This window comes from Paramacrobiotus metropolitanus, unplaced genomic scaffold, assembly GCF_019649055.1.
Source record: "Paramacrobiotus metropolitanus isolate TYO unplaced genomic scaffold, Prichtersi_v1.0 Parri_scaffold0000024, whole genome shotgun sequence".
Taxonomy (NCBI): domain Eukaryota; kingdom Metazoa; phylum Tardigrada; class Eutardigrada; order Parachela; family Macrobiotidae; genus Paramacrobiotus; species Paramacrobiotus metropolitanus.
The window spans coordinates 1,315,936-1,335,779 of record NW_026570244.1 but is presented as its reverse complement, the minus strand read 5'-3'; the positions used below and the strand labels follow the sequence as shown (position 1 = coordinate 1,335,779).

At 54.1% G+C, this 19,844-nt stretch overlaps 4 protein-coding genes across 10 annotated transcripts; all 4 read right to left on the bottom strand.

The window, feature by feature from the left end:
* Window positions 1-1,028: 1,028 nt before the first annotated feature.
* Window positions 1,029-7,733, bottom strand: LOC129587231 (uncharacterized). Of its 5 annotated transcripts, none has more exons than XM_055480867.1 (11): window positions 7,722-7,733; window positions 6,024-6,859; window positions 4,778-4,906; window positions 4,263-4,713; window positions 4,077-4,204; window positions 2,683-4,011; window positions 2,384-2,593; window positions 2,212-2,316; window positions 2,031-2,155; window positions 1,820-1,945; window positions 1,029-1,753 (listed from the first exon to the last, which is right to left on the bottom strand). In XM_055480867.1, exons 2-11 carry the CDS (start codon window positions 6,061-6,063, stop codon window positions 1,484-1,486), a joined length of 2,913 nt encoding a protein of 970 aa, XP_055336842.1. In that variant the 5' UTR covers window positions 6,064-6,859; window positions 7,722-7,733; the 3' UTR covers window positions 1,029-1,483. The 5 variants fall into 5 exon arrangements, with proteins under 5 accessions (XP_055336842.1, XP_055336840.1, XP_055336838.1 ...); XM_055480865.1 differs by lacking the exon at window positions 7,722-7,733 and adding an exon at window positions 6,948-7,663; XM_055480863.1 differs by lacking the exon at window positions 7,722-7,733 and adding an exon at window positions 6,948-7,663 and having other exon boundaries at window positions 6,024-6,856.
* A 633-nt stretch (window positions 7,734-8,366) lies between these two features.
* On the bottom strand, window positions 8,367-11,132 carry LOC129587229 (uridine phosphorylase 1-like). 2 transcript variants are annotated; one of them, XM_055480861.1, is made up of 5 exons: window positions 10,814-11,132; window positions 9,992-10,174; window positions 9,832-9,949; window positions 9,293-9,773; window positions 8,367-9,137 (listed from the first exon to the last, which is right to left on the bottom strand). In XM_055480861.1, the coding sequence occupies exons 1-5, from the start codon at window positions 10,903-10,905 to the stop codon at window positions 8,773-8,775; spliced, it is 1,239 nt and encodes a 412-aa protein (XP_055336836.1). In that variant the 5' UTR covers window positions 10,906-11,132; the 3' UTR covers window positions 8,367-8,772. The 2 variants fall into 2 exon arrangements, with proteins under 2 accessions (XP_055336836.1, XP_055336835.1); XM_055480860.1 differs by having other exon boundaries at window positions 9,832-10,174; window positions 10,814-11,131.
* Window positions 11,133-11,286: 154 nt separating this feature from the next.
* LOC129587230 (uncharacterized) lies at window positions 11,287-14,707 on the bottom strand. Its single transcript, XM_055480862.1, has 5 exons — window positions 13,755-14,707; window positions 13,646-13,699; window positions 13,302-13,581; window positions 13,175-13,224; window positions 11,287-12,413 (listed from the first exon to the last, which is right to left on the bottom strand). The coding sequence occupies exons 1-5, from the start codon at window positions 14,121-14,123 to the stop codon at window positions 12,225-12,227; spliced, it is 942 nt and encodes a 313-aa protein (XP_055336837.1). The 5' UTR covers window positions 14,124-14,707; the 3' UTR covers window positions 11,287-12,224.
* Window positions 14,708-16,386: 1,679 nt separating this feature from the next.
* Window positions 16,387-19,743, bottom strand: LOC129587317 (probable splicing factor, arginine/serine-rich 6). 2 transcript variants are annotated; one of them, XM_055481008.1, is made up of 8 exons: window positions 19,500-19,743; window positions 19,359-19,370; window positions 19,260-19,300; window positions 17,664-17,747; window positions 17,444-17,598; window positions 17,263-17,382; window positions 17,089-17,177; window positions 16,872-17,020 (listed from the first exon to the last, which is right to left on the bottom strand). In XM_055481008.1, the coding sequence occupies exons 1-8, from the start codon at window positions 19,621-19,623 to the stop codon at window positions 17,007-17,009; spliced, it is 639 nt and encodes a 212-aa protein (XP_055336983.1). In that variant the 5' UTR covers window positions 19,624-19,743; the 3' UTR covers window positions 16,872-17,006. The 2 variants fall into 2 exon arrangements, with proteins under 2 accessions (XP_055336982.1, XP_055336983.1); XM_055481007.1 differs by having other exon boundaries at window positions 16,387-17,177.
* Between the last annotated feature and the right edge of the window lie 101 nt (window positions 19,744-19,844).

Sequence of the window (19,844 nt, the reverse complement as noted above, 5' to 3'; positions counted from 1 at the left end):
ATTATGGCCGACATAATAATTATACTGCACATGAAACTATGCAGCACGTGTATGTATGTGCCGGTACAGCCGCAGGTACGCACTGCATACTGACGTGGTCGTATACGCATTAAATTTGTTATGACCATAGACAGTACCAGTATTATTAGATCCAATATTTGCAGTCACTAATCCAACAATCCATTGACATACAAACATGCCATTGCGGAAAAATCATTGTCTTCGACGACTGTACTGACAAGATAACATTCTTACGATTAGCACTAGCAAGTGCTAAGTACTACTAACCATGTACCTAAAACAATCCTGTATTCAGGCAGTATGTCGTAGTTGTGTACTTGTGTTAAGTGCCTGAATAATAATATACATGTATACATGTATTATGTATACATGTATACATATTCATGTACACATATAGATATAGATATAATATGCATGTATACTTGTACATATACATATAGTATATAGATAATAAGTATAATGTAGTTAGCGGTCGATGCTGCATGTTATGATTTAGAAGGACACGATTGGTGCGCAGATATATCAGCTTCTTTCCGGCCACCGGCATCTGCTTCGGTGTGGATCACTGAGGCTTATGAGTGAACTAACTGATTTTACGAAGATTAACTCGATGCACTGCAATCCGGTCGACTACAGTCTGAAAAGGCTTGTTCTGAAATGGAATTAGGTAAAGGTCAAGCGTAGACGTGACAGTTGACAGTCCGCTGTATCGTTAACTAAATCTGTTCATATTTCATATCAGACTTCATTAAACGTGGAGATCTGGCATATGTTGGGCAGTTTGTACACTCAAGCCCGAATCGAGTCAGCCAGTGGGCACTTGGCAGTCACGCTCTTACTGAGGTTAGCAACGTTCACGGCTCACCGTGCCATACCAACCGTTTGCGGGTGCCGGTGAATGTTCTCCGGAATTGTACGGAATCATAATAATTATGACGTTATTAGCATCGGCGTCAGCATAATTACGGACATTTACAAACCGTTCTTCATCTGAATGTTCTATCATAATCATGTTATAGCGCATCTACGGTGCACAGGAAAGAAATTCAACCGCTGATCAACACCGCTCACAGTCTAAAGCCAATTCGATCCGGCATATATATATGCAGACGAGCTATCACTGGGCAGAGCAATATAAACATTTCAATATAAACTGAAACAGGAGATTCAGGATAATTCATTTACGAGGCAGTGGGAAAAAAGAGACAGCAGGTCAGGCAGGTAAAGGTCACGGTGCACTTTACCGATCAGTTGAAAGCGCAAGGCACCAGCGGCAGCGCAACTCCATCAACGACTGTTCAGATAATCAACGCTGTTTTCTCATCGCCGAGAATCTGGGCCATCCGGCTCCGGAAACGCGATCGCAGGACTACTGGGCACCGCGCACGGGGAACGGGCCGAACGGGGAGGCCCAGCCCAGGCGTCGGGAGTACCCGGGGACCGGAAGTCCCGCCACTGCGTATCAGAGAAGGGAGCACGTGTGTCGGTAGTGAAGGAGTGGAAAGGTCAGCGCCAAGGCCACTGGGAGATGCAGCAGCCAGGCCTGAAGAGCCCCCCGCGGGTGGCCGACGCGCACCGGCCGCCGCCAGCTGCCGGCGGCGTTAGGAGCGGTGTGCGGCGCTATTTCCGCCTCGGCCAGCTTGACCAGCGCCAGCAGCAGGTCCTGTCGGACGGCCGGCCGGCGCTCGCTGATTTGGTTGGCCAGCCAGTTGAAGAACTTGTCGCAGGCAGCCTGCATAATTACACAACACTATTGCATAAAATGCACTGGTTATTGGTGAAATTATTCTGGATTGACCTCGTTGGCGAGAGTGCCGGGTGAGGCGACCCCGCCGTTCTCGCTGGAGTTGTCCCACTCGAAGAGGTCGGCCTTGAGCACGATGTAGTCTGGATCGCTGGGCACCTGACTGAACAGGCACGTGTCCTATAAAAGCAACCAACACCATTTATATTTGACATCATTGTGCCGTTACGGGTCACGACTTCCGGAGAAGCTGCGTTTAATTTACCGTGCGTCGCTGCGGATAGGGCAACTTCTTGACGTGATCCAGTAGGTGGGTTTTTAGGGAGACGTTGGTGTAGGGTAGCATGAGGCTCTCCTCCAAGGCACTGTATCCCATGAACAGCCACGCCCCTGCAATTAACGCCCACTTCGAGACAGGAGCAGCAAGTAATACAGCATGAAGTTACCTTTGCCGACAGTGTAGTTGTACGGGCGAATGCAGTGTAGTCGCGAGGCGTAGCAGACGCAGGCGCCCTGGAAGGCACGATAAGCCGGCGAGCCGGGAGGGTACGCTGCAATATAATTTAGCGGGAGAATGAAACGCGGAGGTCGTTTAAAAGAAAAGGCCGGTGTACTTACTGGCGTAGTCGCTAAGGCAGTCCTTGGACTCGACACAAGGCAGATTGTAGCAGGTCATCTGGTCGCGCTGGTTGCGGTTGGCGCCGGTCGACTGCACATCGCACGTGCACAACTGCGAGCAGGTCTCCGAGAGGTGCACGCGTCGGTGGTGGCCGCGCGGCACCTGCAGCACGATGTTGCGCCGGATGTCGCGGCACGTGATCGTCAACTCTAAACACACAGCGGTATTATTAAAGGTCAACGGGCTAATTACCGAATATGCGTTAAAAGGTCACTGGGCCGACTATACGCCGACTGACCGGTGTCCATCTCCTCGAGGAAGGCGGCCACGTGGACACAACCGGGGTTCAGCATCTGCAGCAGCTGCTCGCAGTGCGGATTACCCTCGCAGGACAGATTGCGGCACAGCGCCATCCAGCGGCCCATCCAGCGCTGCATCCGCACCTCCCCGTCCAGGCAGTCGGCGGCGTTGCAGGTCTCGTTGAGGTCCGAGTGCCAACGACACGCGTTGTGGTACTGCGTCAGGGCCTCCGCGAAGGCCGGCTGCTGGCGGCTCCAAGCCTCCATCTGCGTTAGGCAGGCGCCGGAGTGCAGTCCGCGCGGATCCGGCGTGTAGACGATGGGTTCGTCCGGCTCCGTGGTCGTGGTCACCGGTACCGTCTCCAGACCGTCGTCCGGGCTGGCGCTGGTCTGTTCGGCGGACGAATCGGTGACACTGTCCGGGTCACCGGCTGTTGTTCTCGGACCGAAAATGGGTGTGGCAGTCTCGCCGGTGGATTTGAGCGGACCCGCGGTCGAGCGGCCGGCCGTTGGCGTTCGTACCGATGGTCGGAAGGTGCTGGCCGGTGACACTCGACCGGCCGTCGGCGTTTTTCCGAAAGTCGTCGTGGAAATCGTCCGGTTGTTTAACGCTGCGGTCGTTCGCGAAGCCGGAAGTCGGGCGCTGGAGGTGACGGTGATGCGCCACGGCGGTCGCGTTGGCCGCGTCGACCGAGCGGGAGTGGTTCCGCCGGCGCTGGACCCTTTTTGAGCGACCCCCGCGCTCGTCACCGCTTTCTTACTGGTGAACAACGCCAGGGTGGGCAATGGCGGCGTCCCTTCCGGTTCAACGGTGACCACCGCTTGCTCCGTCGCCTCCATCGCGCCCGGCTCGGTTTCTGCCCCGTCCACCGGCTGCCCGTCGCTGTCGGTGACTGGCTCCGTTTCCGGGAGGGGCGTAGTCGTCGGAGGCGGCGGCAACGTCTCCATTTCATACTCTTGAGCCAGGACGTTGCGGATGGTCTCAACTAAAGGCTGCAGTAGGAAGAGTGCGATACGGGGGAACAGGAGGAACTCCTCATCCGGTCCGGGATACGGCTCCAGCTCTAGGTCCGGGTCCGTAAGGGTAGCGGCAGTGGTCTCCTCGGCCTCAGTACCGTCGATGTCGGGGTCGGTGACGGAGCTGTCGTCCGGTAGGATCGGCGCGGTGGACGTCAGGATGACCTGGACGGGACGGGCGGGAGGCGGCGCGCGACGGGTGGTGCCGGGGATGTACGGCGGCCGGGTGGTGATGGTCGTCCGGAGTCGTGTGGGACGGGCGACGGTGGTGGTCTCCTCGTCCTCTTTCAACAACCACGGGAAAGATCCAACTATAATTAACGGTCGAACGTCAACCGGAAGTGGGATTATATGGCAAGCGTTAAGCAGGCCTTACCGATGCAGGCGTTGGCGATGATGGACTTTTGTATGCGGAGGCACTTTTTCTCCGAGGGACGGTCACACAGGCACTTCCACAGCGGGGTCAGTTTGATCAGCTCGTAGGAATTGTAGCACAACGCCGCACTAAGGACAACACACGGCTGTATGTTGTGCACTGCGTGCGCAGTGAAAGTATGCTTACTTGGTCATGCGGCAGCGGTCGTCCTTTAGCCGGCACCGTCGTCGGAACTCGTCATACACGCGCCGGCACAGAGGGCTCTTGCGGCAGGCGTGCAGCGCGGAGGTGCAGGAGAGGACGATGTGGCGCTGCAGCAGCAGCTGGTTGGCCAGCTCCAGGTCGAAGCTGAAGGCGGCGGCGCCGGGCCGCCCGTACTGCGGGAGGAAGGCCGGATGGATCTGCTGCTGGTACAGGCAGGGATGATTCATCACCAGGTTGTACCAATCCTGACAGCTCCGCGAACTGCCTGCGCTACCGGCGCCGCTCTTCGTCGCCACTTGCGTCGACCCGGCATCGTCGTGGTAGTGGTCGTCGTCGTCGGCGCAGAAGCAGTTGTGCTGCACTTCAGGTGAGGATTTCAAGCGCAACAGCGTCTCGCGGCATTCGTGGCGCTGGTGGCTGTAGCAGTGTTCGTCTGCAAGAGAGCAACGGGCGCGTCAGTGAAAGGTCACGGGTGCCGATACACCGCGGATACTGACTGTCGGTGGGGCCGCAGAGGCGCGGGATGGAGGCCATCAGGGAGTTGCAGGCCAGGCCCTGTAGGCAGGGACGCCGCGACTGCAGGCAGTCCAGCACGTCGCACACGGTTTCCGGTCGGTAGACGACAGCTGCAACGCCAGACCGATTATTTTGAAGTTTTCATGAATATTTTTTACAGTATTTAACGCACTGCACGGTGGTGCAGTGGAAAATAAAAAGTGACCTTTACTGTCAATAGGTGTGTGTTATATATGCCAGCTGCACAATGCAGTGGATCGGTTGTTTTGTTGATCTACGAAAGGGAATATGGTATTCCCCCGACGAACAGCACACCGCTACGTGCGTGGGAACGGGAGCAGCATGGGCTGCATTGATTGGCCCGCTTTCTCCCGGCCGGATCATGGTGGCGGTCGGTGTTGTGTTTGTTGAGCCAACAATCGTCGGCGGCAGTGATATGTATGCGGGCCATTCACGCGGCAATCCCGGCTATTCAGCTACCGGCAGGCGGCTTATCGGCGCAATTGACTGCCAGTGGCCCATTACGGCGTCTAAGTATCGATGCCGGTGGAGAGCACCGAGAAGCGGCCGCAGGTTATGTAAGCTGCGCTCTTCTTCCCTTTGCCGTGTCCCCTTTTCTTCCCGCTGCAATAGCAGCCATTAAGCCGGCGCCCACTCATCATCCCGCGCTGGACAACACAATCACACCGCACTGGCATTTAACGGCAACCTGCGGCTGCGACCGGGCATTATAAGCACCGACACCGCGACTAAACGCACGCCGATATCGATCACCGCTAACGCCGCCACAAATCCCCTCCACTCAAACTCAAGCCGGCATTCACGCCGCTCAGCCGGATTGTAAGCCGGGGAAATGCACGCTTGACAGGAGCGAACAGAACAGGCAGGCCCGGATCAAAGAACGCTTTATTGACGCCTACGTATACATGACATATAGGCATGTATCCCGCGCATCGGCAGGCACAGTTGTCCCGCTCGTGCGCTCCTTCGGCTGCCGTTGACAATAGCCCGCACCAGGCCGGGATGCATTCAACGCGCGGCTCACTTACCGCTACATTTCCGCTTCCAGCTGCAATTTACGCTGTAACCAACTGGCTGCTGTACAGCTGATTGCCGGCACACTGTACTACATGCCCCCATACTACGTACAGCGGCCGTTAATTGGCCATTTACCGGCCGCTTAATTAACTTAATTAACCGCTAATGGATGCGTACGCCAGTGCTTACCCCAGACAGTGAAGAAGGTCTGTGCCAGCACTTGCAGCATCCTCGATCCTCCGCGCGATGGGCAATGGACGGCGGCGTATCAGATTCAGATATATATAATTATATGAAGAGCACTGCCAAATAAATGCAAAAACGTGCCGACACGCGACAGCGGTTACCCACCCGCGGGCACCGGCGGCGGTGTCCGGCCGGGCCGGCGGTGGACGCCGCCCGTGGGCGGGGGTCCCGGCCGCAGCGGCCGGGTGGTCCGCCCTTTTGTCCTCTGCGGAAGCGGCGTCCCGGGCGGTGCGGGCAACGCGGAGAGATGTAGCGGAACGGCGAGGCGGAGAAGGCGGGAAGCGGTGCGGCTGCGGACACTGCCGGCAGGACGCGGAGCCATCGAGGCCGGCGCGTCGGTGGCGGAGACGGGCTCACATTCCGCGCTATTCCCGCTGGACGGCAACGGTGAGCGGCGCCCGCGGCGGCTGCATCGCCGCAACCGGCTAGGTCGGCCGGCTAATTACTGGCTGTGATGCGCGCCCGACTCCTGCGCACTTCCCAACAAATCAAGCCAATTTTCTCCCGTCGGATCCGATGCGCGCTTGTCGTGCGTCGCTCGCTAAACACTCATCCTTCGCTCCACTTGGTAATGCATATATATCCCCGCTCCTTGTCTCCTCGTCTGCTGCCCGCTTAATTGCCGCTGCGGTCGTGTCGCTCGTGCTTTTCAATGCTCACTCAATCGGCAGTATGTGCATATACGAATGCGTCTGCGCTGCACATATATACACGCGCCACACGCAATCAAGTCTTGGGAAAACAGACTGCACTCAGCCGGACGATGCAATTAACCGCTGCTAAATGTAAGCATAATACCGTAATTATTATCCAATATATGCTTAATTATACAAGGTGTATATGCACTATGCAGTAGCGATAACTTACACTGCAGTCTGCTGTAGGAAGAAACAAGAGAACGGGTAACAAGGGAAACAGCGCCGGCTTAATTATGAGCGGCGCAGAGAGCAATTAACGTAAGCCGGAAAAGTGTGTCAGCTGGTGTGGGCTTTACCTGATGCTATCCCGACAATAAAACGCCTCACTCATTAACGATTAGCTGATCAATCCGGGCTAACAGCGCACGTACACTCACTCGCGACTGCAAATTCCCGACTAAGAGGCACGCGCGCGCACTCACCGCACCACAAACAGCAACACGGCCGTGTGTATATGTGCTTATGCTGTAAGTACCGTACAGAATACGTGCGACAAGCGAGCAGTTACGTAAGGCTTCCCGACCCGATTATCTCACGGCATCCGCTCCCATCCGATCCGATCCGATCGACGATTGAGCACGTAGGGCTGCCTGTACTGCCGCACGGCGGTACGGCGGCGGAGTGGGCGGGGCTAACGTGTGCCGGCATCGTCGACGCTTAACCGCGCTCCTCACGTTCCGGCCGTTGTATCTGTCGACGGATCGATGACGGCGGGCGGGGAGCACTTGTCAGCGCGGATTGGCGGAGTGCGCCTGTGCCGGCTAAGTGCAGCGGATGGCTACTTTGTCCCCCTCACGTACTACTTGACGACAGCGAAAGCGGCTGAACGGCATTAAAGCGCCACCGGAAGTGGCTACCATGTCCTTATATATACCGGTATAATTTATAAATTGCAGGCTTTAAAGGAATTCTATCTGCTACGTACTGTACTGCTGCCGCATACTTAAGAATAAAGGTCACACGTATCTCCAACGCTCGCAACAATCCGCGCCCTGAATTTCGGCAGTGCAACCGGCGTCCCGCTGCGCAACGTACACGGCACGCTGGGCGGTAATCGCGTGCGCTGCGGTTCGTGCCATGTGCAAATGAAAGCGTGGAGCGATCGATCAGCGGGTCCACGGTGTTCTCCGGCAGCGCATGCCGTCGCTGCATCGATCGCCCGGATTCTCGTCAATACGGGAGACGCTAGTGATCACCGCGCTGTTACCATCGACTGACGAACAATCTATATAAAGCGGCACACGGCTGTCGCCGGCCGCAACCGCCCGCGGCGGCGCACCGCTTATTCAGTGCACAATCAACACGGTTTGCCGCTCCCGTCGCTTGAACAAACACACGCCGTACGTGGCCTTAATTATTGACTGCGGTTTAAGTGGTCTGCTGAGCGTTTGACGGTGTGTTTTCGCTGCTGCTCCACTGCGTTCCCGTCAAGCGTACACGACAGGATTAGCGTCGTTTTGACAAGGCAATTCAACCGTGCAACCACCGCTGCGTAATGGATGCTTTTCCGCTAAAGCGAAAGGTCAACTTTACCGGCACTTGATTACACAGACGTTTAATGTGTAAACGAAGGCAATTTACGTCAGCGCAACAAATTCGTAAAAATTTTATTACGGAAAGTGGAACGCATTTGCTCAATAAATAAATAAATAATATTTGCACAGTTTTCACGGTAAAGATCGTGTGCGAAACAGAGAGAGCGAGTGATATGTACAAATGGGGCGGCCGACATGTATAATAAATAAGAATAACAATAATATTATCGTATTGTATTAGGAGCAATTATCCGGTGAATTATGCAAGAGAGTGCATCGTGAAAGGCAGCGTAATGACTGAGCAGGTCCGTATACGCGCGTTATCAGATGATGGCAAGGTCGGCGTAACGTGTTGTTGTACGGTGCAGCACGCGCGATCCATTCGGCCGATAAATCGCGATGGCAATCGGCCGTTGCTGGACAATCCAATCGATCGGCCGATCGCGATGATAATGGGCATTAGATAAGGCGCGTGGGCGAGAGGCCGCGCGCCGGACTGGCCGGATCGAGGACGGGCGACTCGTGGCCCGAGTCCAGGTGCGCCGGCACCGGCTCCGCCTCCGGCACGAGTTGCCCTTTGCCCGGCACGCCGCCGGCGGCTGGCCCGACGGCCACACTGCTGACCGCCGCCCGCAGCGCCTGCAGTTGCGCTTCGGCGACGATCGGCGGGGATTCCGCGGCCGGGACGCCGGCCAGCTCCTGCGCGATGAGACGCGCCACCAGCCGCAGCGGCCGGCGCTGCCACTCCTCGAAGTGCACCTCCACGTCGCCGGTGACCTTGTCGGAGGTCAGGCGGTTCAGCAGCGCCACGCACACCACCGCCGCTGCCAAGAGAAAACAACCGCTTATCATTTTATCGCATCGCTCTTGCGGTGACCTTGCGTCAACCGGAAGTTGTGTCAGCCAAGAACCAACGCATCACGGATATTCCGTAATAGGCGGAAAAACACAGCGATCAGTTAGATCAAACCGGACGTACCTCGTAATCCGGCGCGGTGCGTCATGGCGGCGAAGCACAGCGACTCCATCTCGATGTTGCGGATGCCGTGGGCGGTGGCGCAGTGCGTCAGGAAGTCCAGACGCTGCTGCGCGTCAAAGTCGCAGAAGGCCCCGTCGAGACGCGCCTGGTCCTCGTAGAAGTCGTTGGCGCACAGCGTGTTGCCGGCCACCACCGGGACGTCCATGTCCGGCTGGCCAGCCACCTCCAGGAGGCGGGCCCGGAGACCCGCGTCCAGGATGGCCGGGTGGCGGACGGCGCGGCCCAGCACGTACTGCTCGTAGTAGTGCTCCAGCAGCCCGTTGAAGACCTTCTCCGTGATGATGGTGGTGCCGGGCGGGACGTCGATGCCGCCGCAGGTGCCCAGGCGGATGACGGTCACCGGGCGTTTGGCGCGGGCGTACTGCAGGAGCTTGAGGACCTCGTGCAGCATGATGCTCAGACTGGGGTTGCCCATCCCGTGCTGCAACGCATCCCGGGGTCAACGCGCTGTTGGGAGTGTATTAAGCGGGTGCACTTACGCTGACGGCCAGCACCGGACCGGCCTTGAAGAGGGCGTAACGGGCGTGGCCGCCGCAGATGTCGGCCATGGCGTAGCCGACGGGCATGTGCATCTGGAGGGACTGCAGACAGCAGACGGCCAGCTCCTGCGCGCGGCTGGCCGTGCCGCTGACGCAGACGTAGCGCACGTCGCCGAACATCTCCGGCGTGGTCTGCGGGTCCACCAGCAGGCCCAGATGGTACAGCCAGTCGGGGCACTGCTGCGCGTAGGCCAACCGCACGTGCCGGTTGCCCACCTGGAAGGGCGAAGGTGTCGCCGATTCCTCCGGACGCTCGTCGTCCTCCTTCTCCGCCAGCTGCCAACTGCAGTCAAACCAAATCATCACTAATAACCTGAGTATAATTCATTACACCGTACATATATATGCTGTACATATACTGTATATACAAATTTATATATATATGCACGAAGTGTATGCGGTACGCCGACCGGAAATGACGGTTTTTACTGCGTGGCGAATAAAGTAAACTGATGACGGGCGTCACGTGCACGTGTCGCCGGAGAGTCGTGGAAATGAGCGGCAATTACTGAGTAGAAGGCGGGTGATTAACGACATGTTTACCGCTAAACAGCATTCCGCAGTAATAATGTCGCTGCATAACCAGCGCAGTTGCGTCCGCGAGGCTGGTTAGTCAGCCGTTGCGTATCGCGCGAGGAGAAAACAAGTGGCGAATTAGTTAGTGCTGGCGGTCGGTGTGATTAATGGCCTGCCGTGTCAGCGGCAGGGCACACCTGCGCGCCATTGCCGCAGCTGATTATCAGCCAGCGGAAGGCGGGTGCCGGGCAACGGCGGCGGAAATGGCCGGGCTGTGTGAGTCCGGAATCACGATTCGGCGCATACCGGCCACTGGCCACTGGCGGCGATCGCCCGCACAGAAGGCAGGTACATGTATATAACTGCTGTATATATGGTGATGGTTGTAACAGGTAGTATCACTTACGCAAGCACGGTTATATCGGACTTCTCCATCGTCCACTTGGCGCCGTTGGCCAGCTGGCTTCCATCGATGCGGCTGTGAGAGTGCGCATCCATTTCCTGGCGACGCGCTTCCCTCGCTTCCCTCGCTGGCCGAGCAATACCGAGGATGAATGCCTTCTTCTGGCTGGTATCCGGCTCGAGTCAGGAATTATTGGGCGGCGACAGGCAGGACTTCGTCGCTCGGGCAGATTAACGAACGGCCAAGGAGGAGAATTACAAAATAATCCACTAATGCCAACAAAATTAAACGAAACACAAGTACGGCGAGTACGGATAGAATGGTGAAAATCGCTGCCAGCTCGTGACTTTTATACCCTTTCAGTCAACGGAGTACGAGCGCTGCCGGTTAGCGCACTGCCAACTGATGAAACGATAAGCCGCCGTTTCGTCACCTGCAGCGGTTGGCCCGCGTGACTCAGCCGGCCACACGTCAGCCGCGGCCAATCGGATGCGGGGGGCGTGGCCGCAAGTTTGTTCTTTGCCGCTTGCCACTTGTAAACAAGCCGTAACGACGCCATGACAAACCAGTGCAGTTTGCGTGATGTGTGTGCTATTTTTGCCGAGTCGGCGAGGAAAAGTAAGCCAAGAATAAATTTATTCTAGCCGATTGTGACGCTGGTACGGCCATAAATAATCCCCACTAACCACAGTATCGCCGTATATTGAGAATTAATCAGAACCATTTTACGCATTTACGTACGAATCCGCCTCTCACGTGAATTGCCGTTGCGTCACGATCATCAGCGGACGGCAGTCACGAGAGGAGAGAAACGCTCTGACCGTTTTTTTGCCGACTACAGTAGTTAGCGAATTAATTACTGCATATTGTTGCGAATAACGATAGACGCAATACCGCTGTTTCATTCTGACCGCCAGCAAAATACGCTGTTTATTGAACTGATCGACAGGATCATAGTTTGACTGGTGTGGACGTTAGCAGGTGAGCAGCTCATGTACAGATATGTACTACAGTATGTACTATCTCTATACAGGCACCGGTACATAATAATTCATCGTCAATCGCATACATTAATACTTTCTGTATATCTATTGCGGAACATAATTATTATACACTTATATAGTATAGTATATACTATTGAGTGGGTATGGGCGCGTTCGACAGTTATACGTCTCATAATTAACGCAATAATCTGGCCGGCCGGTAGTATAAGGCAGTCGACGTACATCGAGGTATATATAGCACTGGCAAGGCGGCCCAACGAGGCGGAGCCGGGCGGGGCGCAGTACACGACTGCAGCATTATCGGGGGGCTGTGACCTTTAGTTTCGCTGGACGCCATGGGCCTGCTGAATTACAAAGGCGTAGGTGCAAGCATTTAGGTGCACGTCACGAACTGCTCCCTGATGACTGAATTAGTCGGGGAGGATGGGCTGTTCCGGGTCGTTGTCGCCGAGTATGAGGACGGCGTCCAGGCCCTGCCGCTGGAAGTTGGCCGTGCTGACGCGGATGCAGGCGCTGCACACGCCCTGCTCGCCGCTGCCGGCCAGTCCCGGCGCCTCCAGCAGGAAGCTCAGCTGCGAGCCCGTGTCCGTGAAGGCACTCTACAACGTGCAGCTATACAGTGCTAGTAATACCTAATAAAACTCCTACTAAACGCCATTATTACCACATACACCCAATCAGCCTGGCTGGATATACGGAGTATATTGCGACGAACGACGAATCATGTATGCCGGTAATATACGAGTATATATACAGACATACCGGTATACATGTATATAAAAAATAATTATAAATATGCAAAATAATCTATACGCGTATGTAATTGTATACATACCGGTACATATGTATATAAAAAATAATTATAAATACAATGCGAGCAAGAAAGGAAGCTACGGGTTTAGGGTATGCGTTGTAGCGAAGACAGCGAAAACCAGTTTGTACAGCTAGTACGCGCACAGATCACAGCCACAGTCATACGCGTGTAAGTGAATGCGAGCGGATTAACCCACTCACACGCACATGTGCCGATCGATCGATACAGCGAGGTAGCATTCAGCTTGCGCTTTTTGGCAGCACTGGAATCCGCTGTCTTCGGTCTATTTATAGTCACAACAGAGAGGCTGCATTGATCAACCAGCCTCAGCGGGCAAAAAAGGCTGTTCGCAGGCTTTTTAACATAGACCGTAGCCTCCTCATTTAGTCAGATTGTAGACAAAATAATCAATACGCGTATGTAATTGTATGGAAATGCTATGTACAGATATATAAAGCCGGCGGCGCTACATATACAGTAATATGCAACTCGATCGCTCGCTTTATTCGGCGGATTGGAAAAGCAAATGACTGGCAGTACACTGACCGTTGTGTCCACCAGCTGGCCATTGACGCGGACGTCCAGAGTCTGTGTGTCTGCAGGTACAATCAAATCAGTTAACGGCAGCCACCGTGGCAGGCGGCGCTCTGGCGCGTTCAACCAATAAGCGTACCGAGAGTGATCTGCAGGAACGCGGCATTCGCCGGCGGCTGTTGTTGGCGTGACTCGGCGGCGGCAGTCGGCGGTGTGGGTGGTTGCAGCGGGAGCGTCCAGATGCGGAAGACGCGGCCGGTAGTCTCCACGTAGCGCTCGTAGGTCTGGCCGTCCACGTCCAGCTTGTACAGGTAGCGCATGTTGGGCGCCGCCTCGATGCTGACGGAGCAGGGCACGTTGCCGATGCTGAAGTGCTCGCGGCCCACCAACTTGAACATGTAGTTCTGCCGCTTGGCTTCCTGCATTCAACACGCACATACGTCATTCCGCATCGTCACGCTCATGCCAACGCAGCACGCTCACCTTCCCGTCCACCCGTACAATCCGCTTGCCGGAAGTGGTCCCGTGCTCAAACTCCTGCGCCGGAAGTGACAATTTAGACATCCTAAAGCACGAGGTCACTCGTACTCACCACCCGGTGGAGGCCGTCCGACAGTTTGATCTCCCACAAGGCCACCAGATCCCCGGCCGCCAGCCGGCCTATCGCACCCTTGTTGGCGGGGTCCTTGCTACCCCCGCGGGCCGCCGTGATGCCCTTGAAGAGCGGCGTGGAGAAGGCGCGTCCCACCGGCAGATGCGCCGCCGGGCTGCTGCCGCCGCCATCACTCCCGGCGTCGCGGTAGCCCATCCCCGAGGCGGGCGCCGGCGCCGCGGGCTTGCTCTCCGCGCCCGCCGAATCCCGCCGTCCGCGGCGGGCGTCCCCCGTGCCGGCGGCTATCGCCGGACGGAGGGCGGGCGGCGTTCCGCTGGGCTCCTCGGGAGGGGCCGAGGGCGTGGCCATCCTTCAGCAGACAAAACGGCGCTAACTGCACGCCGACAGGCAACCGAAGCTTGCAAGTCCCGTTGGCTGTTGACCTAACCGAGGATTATGACGCTAACTTTGCCCGTTATTAATTGACTGTACCGGTACAAACAGCTGGAGCGGGAATAATCAGGGTTCACAGCAGACAACGAACTTCCGTCCGCGCTGCCATCACTAATTACTACGCGTATACAAGAGATATATATACTCATATGCATATAATCATTTATGGGCGATCATTTCCTTGCATATATACAGCAACACACGCTGTATTATACTGTGCCTGCAATATATATGCAACACGCCTAACAAACAGTATAGCGAGGAGAAAATGATTTAGGACGCAGATCTTCCGCACTTATCGATGAGAATGAGTCGACAAGGATATAGATTCCTGGCTTTAGTTGCTGCAGGAAGATAATCGGTACATAAGAACAGCATTAATATGGTGTATATAGCCACACTAATCGCATGTATAATGTAAAGCGAAGCATGGATAAATCAGCCGACGGGATCCGCATCTACCGATCCGACGGGATGTCGCGATCGTCGGCAATTCGGCATTAACATTCTCTGCACCTGTAGGCTGCAGCCAGTGCCTTATAAGGCACAGCCAGGCACAGCGCCGCCGAGTATTCCCAAGTTCCCCTTTGCCGATGGCGTGATCCATCAGGACGCCTGAATTATTCTCCACCTGCCGAGTATCTGTAGAGGATTGTGTAATACAGCAAAACAAATAAACGGCTCTCCTCACAGCACTTTCCCCTATAACGTTAACGCTAATCGATACCGCCGTCGGCACACTCGCAGCAGATCAATTCAAGCCCGTCTAATCGGTACACGACGGTGTCCTATTACGCTACCTGTGCCGGTATATGCACACTGTATACAGCAGCACCTATCGACGCATACTAATACTGTACCGCCACAGCGTCCCTGTCAATACGTGCCATGATAACGCAGATCAGTAATCGTATATAAAATTAACCAATATACACAGTACTCCTGCGAAAAGCGCATTCCTTTCCAACGTAAGGCTTATGTTGCATGAGAGCCTCGTCAGCTGAACATTTTAAATAACGGATATGCAGACTTCCGGTGCTTGCAGCAGTTGCAACCGCCCGGTATGGCAGCATACCAAAGCAATCGGAAATGCGGCTGTGCTTTGTTTTGATGAAATTCGCTGTACTTAATGTTTCAGAAGTAATGATAATAACGATAATACATAAGTTTGCGGCTAGCCGGCCGCATTATGTCGTTATTTTTTTGTTGCTGTATTGTATAGGTTACGTTAGTGTGGTGTCTAGTTTAATTATGCCTTATGTTTATGCAGTGAAGCTGCATGTATATACTTATGCATGGCAGTACTATACTATAAAGTATAATCTATTAGTGTAGTACTGCATACTGCAATGTGTTACTACATATATGTACTCCCAACGTACGCACAATTGTAATCATATATACCGTATTATGCGGAATTTCCTGCATGGCGTCCGAATTCCCATGCAGTACCGACTACCGAGACGGCACGGGCAGTGACACGCCACTCGCACTGCGTCCTGTTCACACTCGCACGAGGTGCGCAGCCCCAACGCAAAATCAGCCCTTTCCTTCATACTAACCTGATATTAACCAGTATATATCCCATTCCTGCTCGAAATAGTTCATCTTGCACGGAAACCTTTAAGCTAAGCCTTTCAAATGACGCAAATTCACGCACTTCCGGTGCTTGCGGCCGTTGCGACCGCCCGGTACGGCAGCGGTCTAACAGCGAATTTCATCGTAACGATTCTCCCTTCTGATTTTTGCCACAAAAAATCTCTTTATCCAACTGTTCTTGTTGTATAAAATTGAGAAAACATTATACGAAATCACCAAGAAATTTAAACTGGTAGTTTCGCAGCAGACTGATACAAAACCAACCGTTAAAACCATGCAATGGCATGCATAGAAAACGTGACGTAATACTGCATAAAGATTAAATTATAATTAATATGACGGCACTGCGATGTGTGCACTCACACTGTATACTCGTACCTTATCGACGAAAATTAATCAATTTTTATTTTTTCGTGCCTCCATACTCTTCGCATCTTCTACTTACCGCCGTCTCTACACTAATACCTTCTCTGAGTGCGCGTGCTGAAATACCGAATGAAACTCAACAGTCCGCGTACGTCAGCGCCGATACAGGCAGCTGAATACATCCCGTCGTGTTATAAACAAAACGCATCATGAATCAGTCAACTGCATATGATTCGGCACTGAGACAACCATCCCGTCACGGCCGACCTGTCAAACATCCCGTACAATATCATACAGCCATACAACAACACAAGCTCCACCGCCGACAGCAGTCCCCAACAACGGACTGCGCGCCGGCCGAAACGGACAGCAACCGAATAACAAAACAAGAATAATCACGGTTAGCCGAAGAGACAGGCAATGCCAGTACACAGAAAGAAAAAAGACGGTCATTATGACAGAGAAACAAACAAATGATTCGCACTTGTACAGCGTCCGCGGGAGATCATGGGCGAGCGCTGGAACGAGGAGGGGCGAAGGATGGAAAGCGGGGCTGTTTCGGCAACTGGACAAGGAGGAGGACTGGTCAGGCGGGGACGAGGCGGTGCTCAGCGTCAGTGCAAAGCGGCGGGGATGAAAACGGGAACAAGAGATAATATAAAACAGGAAAACAGGTGAGTTCAGGGCGTGGCGGAGGCGCTGCGGCTGCGCGAGGCGCCCCGCGCCGACCCCTCCCCGTCGTCCGCGTCCGGCTCGGCGCCGTCCCCCTCCGTCAGCGCCGGCGCCTTGCCGGGCTCCTCCTCCAGCTCCTCCGTCTCCAGCTTGGGCTCCTGGCTAGTACCACGCTCCTGTCGGGGCGAAGGCGAACGTGACCGTGAGCCCGATCCTCGTGAAGCGCGTGCATCACCTTCCTTACCCTGACCACCCGAGCCGGACCCGCCGCCCGCTCCCGCGCCGTTCCCGGCCGGCGACCGCGATCCGCTGTCCCGTCGCTTAATGTCCCGTCTGTTGGGAAACACCACACCGCATCCCGTTACTGTCGTTTCATCATCGATAGTCGTGAAGAAAGGAGCAAAAAGACGCCACTTACCGGTCCGGAGAGGCCCGGCGGTCCGGGCTGCCCTTGCCGTCCGCCTTGCCGTTGCGCGCGGGGGAGGGACTGCGGCGGCGCTTGCTGCTCCGGTCCTCGTCGGCACTGCGCGATCGACGTCTGTTAACCGTGTAAATATCGTTAATAACTAGCCGATTTTTGCGTGATGCTGGCGTCTTACCGTCGACGGTCACGGTCGTCGTCGCGAGGAGAACGCGAGCGACGGCGATAGTCCCGATCCCGGTCATCCCGCCCGTAGCCCCGTCCCGATCCACCGCGACCCGATCCGCCCCGCCCGTAGTCACCCCGGCCGCCACCGCGGTCGTCGCGATCATACTGCAAACGATTCGACACCAATAATCACCATACTGCAGGACTTACGGCCTTGTAATGTAACTTACCCCCGGTCGCGTCGGCTTCTTGGCCCATTCTACGACAATGTTGTAGTTGTGCAGTTCCCGGCCGTTCTCGTACTTGATGGCGTCCTGCAAGCAACCACACCGCATGCATCACCAACCAGCAGCACACCATCACAGCAAGGCTTCCAGCGCGTGCTGGGCTAACATTTACAAAGAGCTACCCTCGGCGTGGAATTAAGGAAAAACGGAACACGGTGACTGGCTAGGCTACATAGCGGATCGATCTGCGCTTCTGTGGCACTACAGAATGGACCGCCTGGTGCTTGCGGCTGGCACGGCAGGGCCGCTCAGTCCTCGCCGTAGCGCCAACGAGACCCACTGCAGCTGGTGCGTTACGGAGGGTATTCGTAACCGCGCCACGAACCAACCGAGCGGAAGGCTGGCACACCGTACTGCGCCGGATGGAACGGCTCTACGGACTAGGTCCCTAGGACTGGTAGGAGCGCCAAGCCGTCTAGTACACGCTGCTGGTTTCTTGTCGCTTCAGCGCTCGCTGAAAGGCTGGCTGGCTGGCAAGGACAGCTGCCCCATGTTATATTCAGCCACAGTCAGTCAGTTATTCTCAGTTAAGTGTCTAGGCCGACGCAGCGGAAGCGGGGCACGGGATGGGCACTTAGGATTAGCGAACGGCTAGGCTAGGTAATTGGTATGGTTTGGTTTTGGTATCATGGTATTGGTAGGTAAACTACAATCAACATGTCACTTCAATCAACCGTTCAATCATTCACACTACGCAGTACGTACTACGCTATCGCTTCGACACAATCCAGCCTGTCATCAGCTAGACCAACTACCCAATTCACGTCTTCATTTTCAAAACCTATACTCCATACCTTTTTATAAATTTAGCTATCATACACCATTATTAAATATTACATGATCTACATCGAACTATGATAATTTAATTTTCAGTTTAAAAACGGTTTGTTATACACACCAGGTCGCGTTAATTAGTAATTCAGTAGAAAAATTTCCATAATATTAGGCAGCGCTACGCACTCACGGCGCACGCTACTAACTCCATTCAGCCAGTAATTAATAATTATTGGTTATTTATTCTATTAAAATAATTATTAAGAAAAATAATCAATTTATAAAATGACAAACGATAAATGTCAATTAATAAAAAAATTTAAATTTCAATAAATTAAATTTAAAAAAAATTAAAATAATTAATTAATATTAATTAATGATTTTTTAATAAATTAAATTAATTTTGATAAATTCCAGTACTAAGTTAGGTTATTTTTTACTAGCTATATCACCTGCAGCTTACTTGTGTAAGTAATTTATTCAGCGTAATATTATATTATTAAATAGTAATTGCACGATTTACTGTTCACTCTGCGACCGAGCTCTTCCCGCAGTTTCGCCTGCTATCGGCTGAACTATCACCTGTTCCTCTTGTACACTGAGACATCCAGCAGCGCCGACAGTCAACCAGAAAACTAACCACAGTTCACCGTCATTTTTTTGACATTAATCAAGAATCAAAACACCTCAACTGTGGCCTTGAGCCCGCGACTTCTACGTCATTCCACTGAATTTACACATCATACCACTGATCACTGCACTCACCTCAGCATCCCGTCGGTCTTCATAGTCCACAAACGCGAACGCTACGGAAACACACACCATTGGAACAACAACGAATTAGGAAAACATAATGCGCCTCACCGGAGCCAGTTCCTGCAAAAGAGAAGATTTTAGATTAGCACCGTCAGAATCCCGCTGGTTAAATACGGCGCAACACCCCACAAATCAGGTATGAACAGTACGCTGCCAATGGGGCGGTACAGGGCCCGCGTGCACACTTACCGCTGTACTTGATGTCGCAGCGCGAAAGAGGACCGTAACGCGAAAAGATGTCCTCCAGCTCTCGCACACGCACATGTTTGGGGATGCGCCCGATAAACAAGGAATAGGGACCTCGGCTGGACATGTCAGCAGCAGAGACGGGTAGGATTCCAACGGAAGAAACTTTTAAACAACAACAATCTTGATTCCACGGCTTCTCGAAAAATCTGGTTTCGCACGCGGAGAAAAATAATCGCAAAATCCACGCATCACATTGCACACTGCGCACTCGACACTTGTAAGCCCCGTCTATTTCTAACAACCAATCACAGAGTTTTCGCTAATAATTCCAGCAGCGCCATTGGT